Raw genomic sequence first — 14,722 nt, 5'->3', positions numbered from 1 at the left:
CTACCACGTAAGGTTGTTCTGGGCATAAATAATAACGGTCCATGGATATGTTCTCTAGTGTCCAGTATAGCACCTACTATAGGTGCTCAAGATGACTGGTTGAATGAATGTTATAAATTCTTAACTGGTGGTCTCCATTTTAATGTTACTTAGTTTTTGTTTTTTAATACAAAGGAGGTATCTGTTTGTGGCAGTGTTAACACACATTCAATACATTCGTAAATCCCTGAATAATAAATACTGGGTTTAGTACAGCAAAGAACAGCAAATTGATTCTCTTCTGGTATAAGCATAAAATAATTAGACATTCAAAAGGCTTCCTTCATATAATTACTTATAAAGTGGTAAACAAATATTACTCTAAAAAACCAATTAACTTTAAAAGAAGAAACAAATCATAAAGGGAAGTCCACTAACAAGAAGGGTTTAAAGTACATGCTTTTGTAGACAGTGGCCAATGTTCTAAAAATTGAAAAAATTTGTCAGAAATCTGAAAGAAAAATCATGTAGATTATAGACTCATTTCAATATTCTTTCAATGACCCCTGTAGTATGCTTCAACTTTGTAAAATTTTATACAACTGTTGCAGTGTAGCATTTTGTAAACTACTAAATTATTAATGCTAACAAGATCCACAACAAAAAACCACAACAAACAAGACAGATCTCGATATTTCTGAAAGGTGAGCTTTTACATTAACAAATATGGTTAAAAATAAATGTGATCAGTTGATTAAAGAGGGAGTGAAATGCTATAATGCAATTAGCATAATTCTAATATGAAAACCTAAATATAATTTAGTACATACATCTTGGGAAAATATTCGATCTCTAGCTCTCTGGTACTCTTCTTCTCTTTCTTCTATAGATTTGCTTCTTCTGTCATCTTTCAATCGTATTCTCATCTAAAGAAAAGAGGACAATTAAATCTGGGGAAGATGAATTACTGGTACAGTCCTGCACCTATATAAATGATCTAATTGTTCTGCATTACCTGGTTATCATCTTTGTCAAAGCTAGAGTTATCTCTCTTGAGGATGTATCGTTTCTGAAAGTCTTCACCTTTATCATCCTTAATATGTTCATTAAATTTCTTATCAGGTCTAAAAAAAGCCCAAAGGAAGAAAAAAGATAATATACAGTATTAACAGGAAATATAAACATAACAGTTACATTTTATAAAAAATACTAAAAGCTACCATTTGTTAGTGCCATTAATAGATAATTATGTTATCTCATTTAATACATAAATGAGTGCACAGGGTTGTTCGCCTAACTACCCCACATTATATTTCAGAGACAATATCAAATACAGTGTGGGCTCTTGAGTTAGATTGCTTGGGTTCAAAAGTCCAGTTTTACCACTTACTTGCTTTCAGCTTTGCACAATTGACTTAATCTTTCAATTTCCCAGTTTCCTCATCAGTAAAATGGAATTATAATGTACCTACTTCAGAGAGGTCACTATGAGTCAAAATCGACTTAATGGCAACAGGTTTGGTTTTTTTTTTTTTACTTCATAGAGTTGTTCTGAAGATGAAATGAATCAATACATGTACAGCACTTAGAACAGTAAACACTCAGCAGAACTTTGTCTTTATTATGAATATTGAGAAAGCTGAGTTTCAAGTGGCTTAAGCAACACTGCAAGGTCGCAGGGCAAGTACATGACTGAATAATGGGAGCCCAGGTCTGTCAGACTCAAAGTCTCTTTCTTTTGCCTCCTCTAAATCTAAGAAAAAATTCTGGGACAAGGAAGTGTAGTGCATATATTATATGTCATACAGACATAGCAGCTGGTTTGGTCTTATATAATTGAAAGTAATAAAATATTTTGTGGTTACTAAATATTCGAATTAGAGACTAGTTCTAAATGCATCCAAGTTACCAATAATTCTCAGTTGTAGCAGGGCACAGCTTTGTTCTATATTAAGTGGAATAGATTAGAAAAGAGAAATTCTTTTTTTGTAATTAAAGTTGAGGCCTCAAGTACTGATTATGAAATCTTAACAATACGCTTTATAGCTGATTTCCTCTACGTTGCAAGTTTACTGAGTTTGGTTTTAGCCCTTGGGATATTACAATTATACAGAATTTCACCTCCTAAAATATATTCTCAGCTTCAACAAATTAACTCATTCAACATTCCTATGACGTAACATCATCCTGTTGTAAAAGTGGAATTACTCTTTCGAAATACAGGATATATAAAAATATATTTAGAGGCTATAAGGAAAGTCTAATAGAACCCCTAGTTTATGTTATTTATTTTTTAAAATATGGTTCAAATATATGTATACCCTAAGTAAATTTCAGAACCAAACTGGAGTAATGACATTTTCAGCAAACTAAGACCAGACATTTCATTACGTATAGTGCCCACTGCTAAATATTTGTTTTAAGCTTAGTGAATTTTTAACAAAGTACTGTATCTGTCTCCTGCCAAATTATGCAAATAGATTTTAAAATAAGAATTATCTAAGCAAGCTAAAGAAATCTCTACTTTAAAACAGATCAGTTAAACAGCAAATCTCCATAAAAAGCTATACACCTAAAGTAAAGGAGAGAGAGAAAAAAAAAACAGCTTCACGACCAAACTGAGAAAGAGACTGCTTTCTTTAGAAGTTTAGAAGATTGTTTAGTTCTGATAATGTCAATATGTTATTTTAGGTTACTCAATTGCACAGCTTATGTGTATCAACTAATTTTGTTTCTGGTCAAAGGCACATCTTCTCAGAGTTTGTACTGGGGTGAGTGGCTGTGTCATTCCAAAGTGAGCTACAAGGTTTAACCAAGGGCCTGGCAACTTTTCTAAGAGCAGCTGGATTCCCACACCAAATGGCATTAGCAGGCATTTCGGCTAACCTTAAGACTGTCTTACCTCTTTCTTTTATAGATGCCTGAATTTACTGCCCTGCAATCGCCAACTCCCCGCTCCATTGAGACAGCCCAGTGGACACCGGGTTGTTGACATCCACAACACCACTGGTTCAAGGCTGGAGCGGGTAATCTGCCTATGAGGAAAAGGCAAGTTTGTTTTTATTCAGTGTGGAGCAGATCTCTAAGGTTTTCCGATTTACAACCTTCTTTATATCCCAGAAGATATGAAATAAGAATACAGTGTAACTTCAATGATCCGAAATGTCAGTTATAATTATGTTATGGACCCATACTTCATTAAGTACATGACAGCATCTCTCATTAGCTAAACTTTTGATTACCTTAATAAGGAGAACCCTAAAGCCTTCTGACATCATTCATAGCATTCAAATTACTGACGTTACACTGTATTGAAAACCTTAGAGAGTCCCCAGTCGAAATGTTAGCCAAAATGCCTGCTAATATACATGTGCCTGGGTATCCAGCAGCTTTGAGCAATGTTGAAAGGTACTGGTTAAATGAATCAAGTTCAATGCATATGTTAATGGTCACTCAGCTACTCCAGGCATGATATAACTAATCTGGGAAAAGCCCACAGTACTACTTGATGAGGATGTTTTAAAAGGAATAGGCAGATGGAAATTAAATCAGGTTCACATTTTCTGGTAATGTGAAAAAGAGGATCCTTTTCAAAGACATCTACCTACATTAATTTATTTCAGTTGTAGGAACAATCATTTAAAAATACTAGGTTCCATCAATATATTTATTTCGTTGACAAAAGACTATTTGAAAGTGGCAGGGGGGGGGACCACCCAACTTAGTTCCAACATGGCAAAAGTAAGGGTAAAGGCCATTAAAACAGAAGGGACATAATTTAATGTTCAAGTTAACTGGTTCACAGACAAGCCCCCGAGAAATGTCTGGCTTCCAGAAAGGCAGAGAAGTGAACAGCATTACTAATGGCATCTGAAGTGTGCTGTGCTCATTACCACAGACTCGTTGCTGTCACATATGAAATTAATACAGAAAATTCTTTGGAGGCGCAGATCACCACGAGAGTACAAATTTCAGCTGTCTGAACTAGCTGCATGAGGACCAGCCTTACAAATAGGCTGAAGTGGTTTGGCTGTACGTGTGTTACAACTTTAGGGGCCTTTGCATTGGGCCTTCTGCTCCTAAATACCAGTGCTGATTATTTATTTCATCAACACTATAGTTACTTCTTTTTAAAGTGAAAAGGCTCCTCCTACCCCTTTAAAAAAACTTCCTCAGCAAATTACACACAGTCCAGGAGGAGGACACAACGTTATAGATAATATTGCATTAACCAACAGTCACACCTTCTTGAGATTTGTGGGAGGCAAGGAGCAAAAACAGGAGGGAATAACAGTAAATTGACAGATGAGTAAATGGTGACAAAATCTGCCTGAGGCTGGCCATAGCTATCTAAATTACATCAATTAAAAAAAAAATAAGAGCATGGTCATTAAACATCACTGATATTACGTCCTCTGAGGTTTTTTTTTTTTTAAAACCGTGTGCCATAGCCCTCATTCATCTGTCTTGAGCCCAGGCTGGTGCATTCTCTTCCTAGTAAGCTAAGGGTAGTTTTGGTTCTATCACATAAAATTATCTTGAAGCTCAATAAGGTTGCTAAAACATGTGGAGAACTTCAAACGGAAGGTGCTGTAGAAAGAAAAGTATTATTACAGTTACATAACATGTACCTACATCTCTTGACACTTACATTCTTGTATTGCTAGTTTTGTTTACTATGACAGATTTCCCACTCTGATCAACATTGTGGTCTAATCCAAAGTAAGCGGCTACTCTGTGTAATAGCATCCTATGGTAAGAAGTCATTGGGGGAAATTTTTTACGTGGAGACCTAGAAGTAGAAGAAAAACCAACTTAGTAACTTAAGAAGGGCAGAGATGACAATTTGTTTTTCTGTTAAATGTCAGGACTTACTCATTATTACCAATGAAATCTAAAATTTCTTGTTCCAATTTCAGCAGCATCATTCTGTCCCTGAAACAAAATATGAAGACTCATATATATAAAACTTAACATTGAAATAATTATAAATGTCTACAGGTTTTGATTTATTTGGCTAATTTTTTTTCCTAAAAACTGTACATTGAGGACCATCTCAAGATTGATGCTACAATATTTACATGCTTCCTAAAAAAGTAATGTTTTATAAGAATGAAGGATGGTATTTTTTAGTTTATCTCTTTATCATGGACATTTTCACACATACGCAAACGTTGAGAGTAGTGTAATGAACCTCAATGTACCTATCATACAACTTCAACCATTATCAGCACGTGGTCAACCTTAAAACAGAGGCACTTTGATTTCCTAAGTATCACTATACTGGAGCCTACTCTGTAAATATACGGATGATAAGAGCATATTGGTCTTTACTTCCTCATTCAATAAATCGGAGCAGTAGCAGGAAAAGACATCTTCAGTTAGGCTCATGACTGTTATCATGCTGAACTCCACAGAAACAGTACTCTAAAGGATATGCAATGCCAGTAATGACAGGAATGCTCCTATGGGAATCCAATGCTAGCATGTTGAAAGAACTATGGTAGAGAAGTATAAATGACATTACTGACTCTAATTCAGGAGGAGAGGACTTTTCAATCCATTTTGCAAATTCTTTATTATTATTTTTTAAGACTTTGGAGACTTCATGAAAGTCAAAATGAGTCAAAGGCCTCCAACATGTAAAATAAATCATGACTCTAGGGAGTACCTGCATGTGCTCCTACAGACTACTAGGGGCCTATTTAGTGCTCGGAGACTGTAACAAAATTAATGTTACCACTCCCCAAAGGACCTCCTTGCTTACATGCCAAGAACATGGCTCAGGAGAGTTTTCCTGCGTTCACTGGAAATTTCATGTGCATGTAAAAAAACATAACTAATACGATCTTAAACCTAGAAGTTATATTCACAGATCATTCAGTTCTGTTCCCCAAATTTGATAGATCAAGAGAACTTAGCTGAGAAGTCAGTGTTTCCCTCCAAAATAAAAACTATATAGTAGACTCCTTTTAAACGCTTAGGTAGTCTGAAAGTCTATAGCTGAGCCTCGAGTTTGATTCCCCCTCTGCATTGCAAAAGAAGTTTCATAAGACTGAGTAATACCTTTTTTTTTTTCCCAGTCATTCACTCAACAGATATTTGAACTTACAGTCTAAAGTGAGTTGAACAATCAAGGAAAAAACATGCCTGCCTGGTGATTTCAAAACTGAAAACAGGATTACTTTTTAATTGTGCTTTCAGTGACGTTTACAATTCAAGTCAGCTTCTCATACAAAAACTTATACATGCATTGTTATGTGACCCTAGTTGCTCTCCCTATGTGACAGCACACTCCTCCTCTCCACTCTGTATTTCCTGTGTCCATTCAACCAGCTCCTGTCCCCCTCTGCCTTCTCATCTTGCCTCTGGACGGGACCTGCCCACTTAGTCTCATGTGTCTACTTGAGCCAAGAAGCTCACTCCTCACCAGTATCATTTTATGTCTTATAGTCCAATCTAATTTTTGTCTGAAGACTTGGCTTCGGGAATGATTTTAGTTTTGGGCTAAGAGAGAGTCCGGGGGCCAAGTCCTCTGGGGTCCTTGCAGTCTCAGTCAGATCATTAAGTCTGGTCTTTCTGCTAGAATTTGAGTTCTGCACCCTACTTTTCTCCTGCTCCATCAGGGACCCTCTATTGTGTTCCCTGTCAGAACAGTCATCAGTGGTAGCCAGGCACCATCTAGTTCTTCTGGTCTCAGGCTGATGGAGTCTCTGGTTTATGTGGTCCTTTCATCTCTTGGGCTCATATGAAAACAAGATTACATTTTAACTCAAATTCTAGCAACATTCATTTTTGCCCCCAAATTTGGTTCTTTTTTAGTATTACCCATCTCCGTACGTGGCACCACCTTCTACCCAGTACATCATACTGGAAGCATGAGGATTTTAGGCCTGTTACCCTCCTAATGCAGTTAAGCAGTATGGCAAATTTTACCCATTGTCTAGCTATTTTTCTTCTATTATCTATTGCCACCATGGTGATCCAAGAAATCGGGATCTCTATCTCGACTACTATAATAGCTGTATATGGTAGCCCTGAGTCCTCCCTGCTCCCTCCTAATCTATTCTGCCTGAAGCATTCATAATGATTTTTTAAAAAGACGCATGTGACCACATGTCATTCCCTTGATTAAATCCTTATCAGGACTTTCCGACTGCTATTAGACTGGAATTGAACGTCTGTAATGTGGCCTACAAGGCAAGCATCATCCTGTCATCACCTACCTCATCAGCCTCATTTCCTGCCCCTTACAGAACTCTTGTCACCCTGCCTTACCTCTATATGTCAAGCTCCTTCCTGTCTCCAGTTCCTTGAACATGCTGTTTCCTTTTGCCTAGAACACTCTCTTATATTCTTGCTTAGAATATTTCTTTCATATTTTTCTTTAATAGCATTCAGCATATTTATCATTACATAGTTAATTAATTGGGCTATTTGTATAGAGAGGGGGCTCAACAGGTATATTCTGCACGGAATAAATTAATCAAATAATTTCTTCCGGAAGCCTTTTAATATTCTTTTTTTTCCTTTACATTTCTTGGGAAAGATGAAGAATTTTTACTTTTTTTTTTTTTAATTTTTATTGTGCTTTAAGTGAAAGTTTACAAATCAAGTCAGTCTCTCACACAAAAACTTAAATACGCCTTGCTACATACTCCCAATTACTCTCCCCCCTAGTGAAACAGCCTGGTCCCTTCCTCCACTCTCTCTTTTCGTGTCCATTTCGCCAGCTTATAACCCCCTCCACCCTCCCATCTCCCCTCCAGGCAGGAGTTGCCAATATAGTCTCAAGTGTCCACCTGATCCAAGAAGCTCACTCCTCACCAGCATCCCTCTTCAACCCATTGTCCAGTCCAATCCCCATCTGAAGAGTTGGCTTTGGGAATGGTTCCTGTCCTGGGCCAACAGAAGGTCTGGGGGCCATGACCACTGGAGTCCTTCTAGTCTCAGTCAGACCATTAAGTCTGGTCTTTTTACAAGAATTTTTACTTCTTAAGGCTTTTCCCCGAAAAGGATTTATTTACTCAACTGAAAGAATCTCTTTTCGTTTAACCTTTTGGGATCAGTTTGTCTTTAGATGACATAATTTTCAGTAACTTTACTGATAAATTTTACACACGGTCTTACCATTGAAAAAAAATCTGAGGCAAGTAACTTATAGTGACAAAAACTAGTCAACAGGAGTTAAACAATAAGAAAAAAGGATGAATGGAAAATAAGGGTAGGAAGGTAAAACGAAGCAGGGTTCATGCTCCAAGTCTGAGACCAGACTGTGCTAGAGGAAGATGCACAGCTGCTCAATTAACTAAAGGAATTCACCATCCTATTGTTCCTGCAGAAAATTACCAAAGAGGTTACATTTAGGTATTAACAAATTGGGAGTTCCTGAAGCAGTGCATTTAAACTGGTTTCCTATGTTCAGAGCGAAACAGCAGTTACAGCATATGTGAGATAATCATTAGTGAATGTAGTGCTGTTGAAAAGGAATTTCTGTTGTCTCCATGAAAGAAAAGAAAATCCAAAAATTTTACTAGCCATTGACAGAAATTTAGATTCTTTGGTACAAGCAGATTTATGGGTCACAGAGGATTTTCTACTATTATCTGGACAACTTATTACTTAAACTAAGCTCCTCTGCCTTTAGTAGAACTTTTTAGAAAAATAAGGCTGGTAACTTTCTAAAGGTCTTAAGATTTATATCTCCTGTCCTTTATCTACTGTAGCTTAGTCCCAGCTTCCAAATTTTCTTGTAATTGAGGTTAGGTATTTTGGTCATGCTCTTAAGTTAAAAATGAATAATTCTTTATAGAGAACTACATATAAGACTCCAACTAACGGATCATGAATGACTTTTCCTAAGGCATATGAACATTTAGCTCATGAATCAAAACTACTTAAGACTAGATATATTATTGAAATTACCACATAACCTTTAAAATTAACCAACACATGCTATTATTGAAGAAATAATAAAAATAAGAATCTTAATCAAGTTGACCAATAAGCTACTGCCTGAAGTTAAAATGAAGGTGCAACAAATCTTTTATAGCAGAACTGACTTTAGAGAGAGTGTGTGCCTCTGGCATGCTAGTGGCAAATAAAAAAAACACAATGCTTCTCTCTGACCACCCCTTTCTCAATGTTCCCTATGACCTTGGTCACATTTTTGTAACAGATAAAAAAAGACAAAATGACTTAAACATTACCTCCAATAAAAGTAATCTTAGGAGATATTTCAAACACAGAACAATTACATGATGTTCCCCAGGGTAAAACAAATCACTTTTAAAATATCTACTCTCAGGATTAATCCACTGAATTGTTCCCGCTCATTAGCGAAATAATATAGTTATCTGTATTATTCACATTTCTTTAGTACATATGAAATTTACACAAAATGGGGATAAAATTAACACAAAAATGGGTAGAAAATTATGTTGGTAAATATAATCTTTTTAAGGACCTGGGTTCTAAGTCAGTAATTACTGTGGTTAGTGTAACCTTTTAAGATATTTCTTGCAAACAGAAATTCCAGGCAATTTACTTTTTAAGAGCTGAGATTAAGTTTATTTACTGGGCTGAGAACAAGATTTGATAATGTGAAGAAAAAATTTTAAAAAGAAAATGATCTAGAAAGTCAAAGTTGACTAAATTTTGGCATTACTCAAAGTAAATCTGCCTAACTTCTAGTAGAATTCTCTGGGCAATACTCAATCTTGAAAGCTTTAGTGGTAGTTTATCATACTTATTACTAATTTTAAGCCATGTATGTCAGGCAATTAGTTGTGTGCTTCCTTGAGAGAATACTGAGCCATGAATTAGGCAAATCTTATATTTCTCACAAAATTTAACATTAGCTACAACTTCCTAAATCACACTGACATTACTAATAACTTATACTTTTGCCACTACATGCATTATTCACCTGTATATTTATTCAAATAAAAATGCATATGCAGAAGGAATGAAGTACTGACACAGCACGGATGAATCTTGAAAACATTATGCTAAGTGAAAGAAGCCAGTCACAAAAGACCATGTTATATGAGCCCATTTATATGAAATGTCCACAACAGGCACATCTATAGAGACGGAAAGCAGATTAGTGGTTGCTAAGGGCTGAGGTGGGGGATGAGGACTAATAGCTAAAAGGGATGAACTTCTTTGTGAGGCGATGAAAATATTCTAAAATTACCTGTGGTGATGGTTGCACACATCTGTGAATATACTAAAAATCACTGAAATGTGTACTTAAAAAAATGTATATGCAGATAATGTAAAAGTTTTTTTTTTTTTTTTGCATTTGTAAAGGAAAACTGAGAACTGTACATAAGAAAAATAATTTGGAATGCTTAAAATTGGATTTGTAATGCTTTTCCCTTGATGCCTCTATTGCAGCTTCAGAGGAAAGGAAAATTCTGCCTCTCTAGGATCCTATCTTGTTTTATTCACACTCCACCCAAACCATTGCCATAGAGTTGATTTCAACACATAGCGACCCTATAAGACAGGCTAGAACTGCCCCGTGCAGTTTCCAAGGAGTACCTGGTGGATTTGCATTGCCAATCTTTTGATTAGCAGGTGTACCTCTTAACCACTACACCACCAGGGTTTCCTTACTCACACTAGCTATATATCTTCTACCTTCTCACTTACTCCTCAAGATCCACTGGGTTCTGGTTTCCAAATGAAATGACTTGTTAAAGCGGTCACAGACATCAATTTCCCAATCTAGTGGATTATTTTTGGTACTTTTCCTTTTTCCCCACCTCTCTCTGTTATCTTACCCTCTCCAAAACTATTCCCCCTTGGTTGACTTCTACGGCAAATATTCTTGTGGTTCTTCTGCTATCTTTAGGACTATGCCCCTTCCTTCTCATCTACTTTTTAAACACTACCTTTCATAGACTTTTGTCCTTGTCATTATCTCATTTTTCTGGTCGGCCCAGCCAGAGCAAGCTTCAACTTCACTGATGATTCCTGAATCTGTAACTCCAGTCTGGTGCGTTCACTTGAAAAACAGACCCTTTTAACTGCCAACAGACCTCATCTCCTGGCTGTTCTTCAAGTGCCTCAAACTATACTTATTTATAACGGAATGCACCCATTTCATTCAGGCTTGCCACATGTTCGCTTGCCCAGTTAATGAGACCACCAGTCAGCCCAGCCAGAAATCTAGTGGCCATGCTGTTCCATTCTTCATATCATTCATTACCTTTCCACCAAGTCCTGTCACGGCTACCTCCTAAATACCTTTCAAAGGTGGCTTTGCCTCTCTATTCTTCTCAAGGCTTCCTAACCAGTCTCCTTGCTTACAGTCCTGGTCTCCCACTGCCAAAATGATGTTCCTAAAATGCAAATCCGATTATGGCATTACCCTATGTAAAACCCTGCAATTACGCCTCAATTCAGCATGATACGCTCAATGTTTCTTAACAGGGACAACATTAGCACTTCTGGTAAGACAAGTTTTCATTGCACATTTTTGTCTTGCAGGCCTTTTTAACATCCCTGGCCTTCCAGCAAGCACTCCACACTCACTGGGATGACCGAGAACACCCCGACACATTTCTTTACCACCTGTCTTGTTGGTGCTATCCTAAGAACAACTGGGTGTGATCTGTCTTTTGCAGCTCACCAACATCTTCCTCATCACTTTCCAGAATCACCTGCCACACGCCTCCCTGCTAGAGCCAGTGTACAATCTAGTCTTTGACTATAACACTTCCTCTCTCATGGTACTGTGTCAATGTAATGCTCTTCTATCTGCAATGCCTTCCACATGCTTCTCTGTATGGACAGCTACCAGTTAAAGCACTCTGAACACCTGAGGGTCTGGGACTATATTTTATTTATCCTTTTATCTACAGTTTTAAGAAAACGCTTGGTATAAGGCTGATGTTCAAAAAATGCCTGACCAACAGACTAATGACTTCACCTTTCTGTTGGAACCACTGAGGAATAAGTTTGAAATGAAAAAAAAAAAAAAAAAAAATACAGGGTTGCCTAACTTCTCCCCCATTCCATACCTATAACACTTCAGCCTCTATTACAAGGGCATCACTTTTCATTTCAGAGGCTCTCCCTTTGGGGTTTATGCTAAATGGAGAATCAGGATGGTATAAAATATAATAAATCCTGAATAAAAATAAAAGTAACCTTGAAACAAGACTGGACATGGGCTAAACCTCAGTGAGGCTGAGAGAGGGTTGTTCATGTTATCTTCCATAGGCACACGCCTAGTGAAATTGTTTTATTTTTATTTCAATGTATGTCAAATGGCTGTTACCCTGGGAGGTTAACATCTGGCCTCTTCAATGTCATGGAAGTGCTGGTGAGATGTTTTGTGGATGAGCCTTGGTGTGGACAGAATGCTCCACACAGAGGCCAGTGACCTGCCAAAAAGTTAAAAAACTACCCAACCAGGACCCTGGTGAAACAAAGGATTTCACCATTAGTTCAAAGTACTGACTCAAAAAAAGACCTTAAAAATCTCTGTGTTGAAGGTTCATGAACTCAGTAAGGATAAACAAAAATTTTGCATTAAATAGGATCAAAAACTCTTTATAAATGAATACACTAAGTTCTTACTTGGTTGAATGCCTTATAGTGAGGTATAGTTTTTTTTTTTTTTTCCTCACGATTAATGATATCTCCCTCTTTCAAAGAGCCAAATATCATGGTGAATCTGTATTTCCCAAAATTCCTACTGAACCTATGAATTACTTTTACATCACGGTGCCATGCATAATGCAAAAAATACTTATACATGTACATAACAGCATACCAACAACTTCTGTGCCCTAAGAAACTAAAATGTTTCTGGGGTACTTCAAGTATCTGCAATTTTATTACCAATACTCTAATTCAGTAATGAAAACATATATAGCAAAATTACGGTACTCTAGAAACAATGTAAACCTTATAAATTTAATTTTTACCTGGGATTGTTTTTTAATGTATTTACTAAAAATTCATGTAGATCTATGCCAGTTGAATCAGTGTATTCTTGACTGGAATCTAAAAAACAACAACACAAAAACCCAGTATAAAGTTGTTTGAAAACAAATCCCTTTCCGTTTTACATATGATGCGTATCTTACATAAAACAAGATGCCCCACAATGAAAAAAAAAAAATTGATAAAGTAGGAATTTATGAGGAACTTAGATGACCACAATTCTTCTGCTCTCATAAATGCACCATAAGACACGGGTTTATACAGCTGCAGGTACATGCACATTAAACAAAAATTACTTTCACATGTGCCAGTTCAATATTCTGAATTCTCTAAAGAGCATCTGAAATACTCACCACAATCCTCACGTTCAAAAACGCCTCTTTAAGTGAGCACTTCCTATGATTTTGACAATTAACCACATGCTTAGCAAATTAAGACAATGAATTCAGGTATGAATATATATATAAGTGGAGGCGATAATTTGGAGGTAGGAAGAAATTTTAGTTCTGAAAGAACTATTTATTTATATCTCTATGAGTTGTATCACTAAAGGCTTGCTTTCAAAATATTTTTTCAAATATTCATATTTATTTCTTTCCATTAAATATAATATCTTTATGTTCTTTATAATACTGGTCGACTGCATTTATAAATTTAAAAAGCATTTTTTATTGACCTGTGATGTCAGGTGATGGTGAAGACTCTCAAGAAATTATTAAGAAAGATCAGCATTTTAGGCTTCCAAGAGAATATACTTTATTAGACACTGAATATTTTGGCACCAGCTTTTTGTATCATAAGGAATTACTGAGTAACAATATTTTTAGTAAGGAGCTCGAGTGATATAAGTGGTTTGCAACTGGCTATTAACTAAAAGGTTAGTGGTTCAAACCCACCCAGCAGATGTGCAGAAGAAAAGGCCTGGTAAACTGTTTCATAGTCAGGAAAACTCTATGCATGAGTTCTACTCTGTAACACAAGGGTTGCCATGAGTCAGGGGTTGACTTGACGGCAACTAACAAGGACGACAACAAATATTTTTAGTGGAATCAACAAACAAATTTCAGTGATTACAGTATATCAGTATGACAGACAGACCAATAAGAGATCAAGACTGTTATCTTCCTCAGTGACTCTGGTGTGCGTTGCAGGGTTTTTTGTGAAGCACTTCACTGACGTTCAGAACTGTGTTTCGCCATTTTGCCCAGGTGACGACTTAGATCATCTCTTTAGTCTGTTTTGCACTGTTTTTAACACAACTATACTATATGTAATTATTCGGGGGAAAGAGTGGAATTACTGACAGTGAAACTAAAATTTTGTTTAAAAAAACACAAATAAATTGCAAACCTCTTGATAACATTTTTCTCGGCAGTTTATCACTGGCTTTTTCTTTTTCTGCTTCATCTTTTGAGGGCTTCTCCTCTTTTTCATATGATTGTGTTAACTGGATCTGAATTTTCTCCTGTTGAAAAGTAAAATCAGTTACCCAATGAAAATATAAAGTGATTCAGCTAGTACTGCACATTTATATTTTTTAAGTAACACAAAATAGCAGAGGAAAAAAAGTTAATGAATTTTTATTTCATACAGTTAGATTCTTCAAACTAGAAGACGGTTTCAAAATATCTTACCATTTTTTTTAAACTCTTCCTAAAAATGCTAAATGACCACTTTTTTCAAAATCTTCCTAGAAGATGTTAAAATTGATGATTTTAGTTGAACATATCAGTTGAAAGATATTCTTAGAATTATGTTGGAGGACATAAATGTTTTCTGT

General features: G+C 36.3%; 1 protein-coding gene across 11 annotated transcripts in view; it reads right to left on the bottom strand.

Annotated features, from left to right (window-relative positions):
* R3HDM1 (R3H domain containing 1) overlaps positions 1 to 14,722 on the bottom strand; it is a 191,825-nt gene that overhangs the window by 76,474 nt on the left and 100,629 nt on the right. For 10 of the 11 annotated variants that reach the window (XM_049889247.1, XM_049889236.1, XM_049889239.1 and 7 more), the window contains 6 exons: positions 14,293 to 14,407; positions 12,924 to 13,002; positions 4,855 to 4,914; positions 4,631 to 4,771; positions 995 to 1,103; positions 810 to 905 (listed from right to left, as the gene is read on the bottom strand). In XM_049889247.1, the coding sequence (XP_049745204.1) occupies positions 810 to 905; positions 995 to 1,103; positions 4,631 to 4,771; positions 4,855 to 4,914; positions 12,924 to 13,002; positions 14,293 to 14,407 (600 nt within the window). Of the gene's footprint in view, positions 1 to 809; positions 906 to 994; positions 1,104 to 2,881; positions 3,015 to 4,630; positions 4,772 to 4,854; positions 4,915 to 12,923; positions 13,003 to 14,292; positions 14,408 to 14,722 lie in introns of those variants that run through there. The other variant, XM_049889246.1, reaches the window with a different exon arrangement.

The sequence above is a fragment of the Elephas maximus genome, chromosome 6 (assembly GCF_024166365.1).
Source record: "Elephas maximus indicus isolate mEleMax1 chromosome 6, mEleMax1 primary haplotype, whole genome shotgun sequence".
Classification (NCBI taxonomy): domain Eukaryota; kingdom Metazoa; phylum Chordata; class Mammalia; order Proboscidea; family Elephantidae; genus Elephas; species Elephas maximus.
The sequence above is the reverse complement of the archived record's forward strand: the minus strand, read 5'-3'. Positions and strand labels throughout refer to the sequence as shown.